Source organism: Limanda limanda, chromosome 14 (genome assembly GCF_963576545.1).
Source record: "Limanda limanda chromosome 14, fLimLim1.1, whole genome shotgun sequence".
NCBI lineage: Eukaryota > Metazoa > Chordata > Actinopteri > Pleuronectiformes > Pleuronectidae > Limanda > Limanda limanda.
This window is the reverse complement of record NC_083649.1, coordinates 691137-693636: the sequence shown is the minus strand read 5'-3', so window position 1 is coordinate 693636 and position 2500 is coordinate 691137. Positions and strand designations below refer to the sequence as shown.

At 41.6% G+C, this 2500-nt stretch overlaps 1 protein-coding gene across 1 annotated transcript in view; it reads left to right on the top strand.

Annotated features, from left to right (window-relative positions):
• The window catches only part of LOC133019702 (schwannomin-interacting protein 1-like), a 3074-nt gene extending 2275 nt beyond the window's left edge, over nt 1–799 (top strand). The window contains exons 5-6 of the mRNA XM_061086259.1: nt 284–401; nt 635–799. Of these exons, the coding sequence (XP_060942242.1) occupies nt 284–401; nt 635–729 (213 nt within the window). The 3' untranslated portion in view covers nt 730–799. The remainder of the gene's footprint in view (nt 1–283; nt 402–634) is intronic.
• The last annotated feature ends 1701 nt before the right edge of the window (nt 800–2500 follow it).

Below are 2500 nucleotides of genomic sequence, written 5' to 3'. Positions count from 1 at the left end.
CACCCCCCCCCCTTCAGTTGTCATTACATTACATTATATCATAGAAACACAACTGGTTCAGTTTGTCCAGTCTGAGCTACTGTTATATATATATATATATTCAATATAAAGTATGTAAATATAAAGGACCACTCTAGTGTAAAGAAAACCACAACTTGTATAATTTAGATGAAACATCACTAGGATTATCTTACATTCAGTTTCTATAGTGTGTTCACTTCTCAGTGTGTGTGTGTGTGACTGTGTGTGACTGTGTGTGTGTGTGTGTGTGTGTGTGTTGCAGCATCTGGCCGGCAGCAGCACTGTTGCCAGGCGGAAACATCTGGAGCGTCTGGAGCTGGATCAGTGTTCAGTGCAGCAGCTCAGCAGCTCCAGAGCGTCTCTTCAACAGGAAGTGCACGGTACGCACACACACACACACACTCACACACACACACACACACACACACACACACACACACACACACACACACACACACACACACACACACACACACACACACACACACACACACACTGAATCAGTCTCATGACCAGCTGTTGATTCACTGGCCCCTCCTCTCGGTGGCGCCCCCTGTGGAGGCTCCTGGTCCTGCTGACCTCCTGACCTCCTGACCTCCTGGTTGTGTTGCAGCTCTGAGCTCGGAGCTGGTCGCTCTCCTGTTGGTTCGAGACCAGCTGAGGACGAAGCAGGACGCCGTGCTGCTGGACGTCCAGGACCTGACCTAACACCACACATGTCCACACGTGTCCACCACCTCTACATGTGACCAGGCAGGGACCAGGACCACCGGGACCAGGACCACCGGGACCAGGACCACCGGGACCAGGACCACCGGGACCAGGACCACCGGGACCAGGACCAGGGCGGCCGGGACCGGGACCAGGACCACCGGGACCAGGAGTCGTTTACCTTGAAGCAGCTGATTCAGACGGAGACACGAGCGTGGAGTTGAGGAGAAGAACCCACGACCTTCAGGAAGCTTCCGGCAAGTTGACGAACTATCTCACTCACAGTGGGGGGGGGGGGGGGGGGGGTGGTCTGAGCTGAACGACGCCCGTCACACAACAAACACACATTGTGTGTTTCTTCTGAACTTTGTGTTCTTCAGTTGAATCGATGGAGAGAAACTTCACATGTTTCCGAATCAGCTCATTTCCAACAACGTGGATTGTTTCCGACTCTCGGACGTGATTTGAAACCGAAGAATCGAAATGAGACAAACAAGTGATTTCACTTCAATAAGAGACGAGGTGTCGAGTCCAGTTTAAACATTCGTCTTTGTCTTGAACTTAAATCTCATTTTTCTCAGGTCCTTAAAATCCGTCAGAACGTTCGTCATCAGTTTGATGAAAAGATTGTATTTTTATATTTGAGGAAAAAAAACTTTTTGGGATCAAATTTTATTCAAAAATCCTCCAGATGTTTGTGTCATTTTTGACTTTGTCTAGAATCTTATTGACAAACACGTGTTTTCTATTGAAGTTGTGTTGTTTCTTCTTCAGTCAAACCTGTTGAATTAAAAAGGGAACAAACAGAAAACTGATCCTTTTTATTTTGGTTGTTTTCCTGAAATCAAAATCTGAATTTCAGCCAAATGTCGATATGTGAGTAGATGCAGTAAAAATAGTGTGTATTTGATTTTAAGAACAAATGAAGTTCAAATTGAAATCAGTAATTATTATATAACAGAACCGCCTCAGGCAGCAGTGACTGTTTTCTCCTAAAGGGAAAAATCCACTCAAATAACAAGTTCTCTGTGTTTTCTTCTCTGAACCTTTTTGAAGTTATATTTTTATGAAACTGTATAATAATATTTACATGGTTTAAACTGTGGCTTTTATAAAACACCACTGGTGACGTCCTCCGGGGCCTTAATCAGAAAGAAATGATTTATCGATACTGATCATTTTCTTTCATTGATCTGAATGTTGTAATATTGTGTCTTTTAACTTTTTTATTTACATAAGTGTAAATATTTAAAGTCATTGAAACGTCATTATAATTCAATATGTCACCATGGTAACACAGTGAAGAACAAAGTGCAAGGTCGACATATAAAGTAAACAAGTTGTATGAAAATGTAAATTAATTAATTTCAATGGTATTTGTGAATGTAAACATTAAATCAGAAATATATTTTAATGCAAAGACGAGTTGTGTTTTTGTGTCTTTTAATTGTTAGAAATAAACTATTAATATACTATATTTATCATTTTATTTTAACCACAATCTGTGTAAATATTCCAGAAGCTCGGTCGTCATCCAGCTGCTGCTGCACCACATTCAGATTATTACATTATCTGACAGAAAATCAGTAGTCATTTTTTTTATTGTAAAACCAGAAAGTTCACGAATAATGGACGACGTTTTCTGTCTTTGCTCAAAGTAGAAATAGAAATTGCTTCATAAAATACAACTTTGAAAAAATTCTATTAACAACAATTTAGGTCTGGAACCCTGAAGGTCTGGGCCCCTGGAGGTCTGGTGGTGATGATG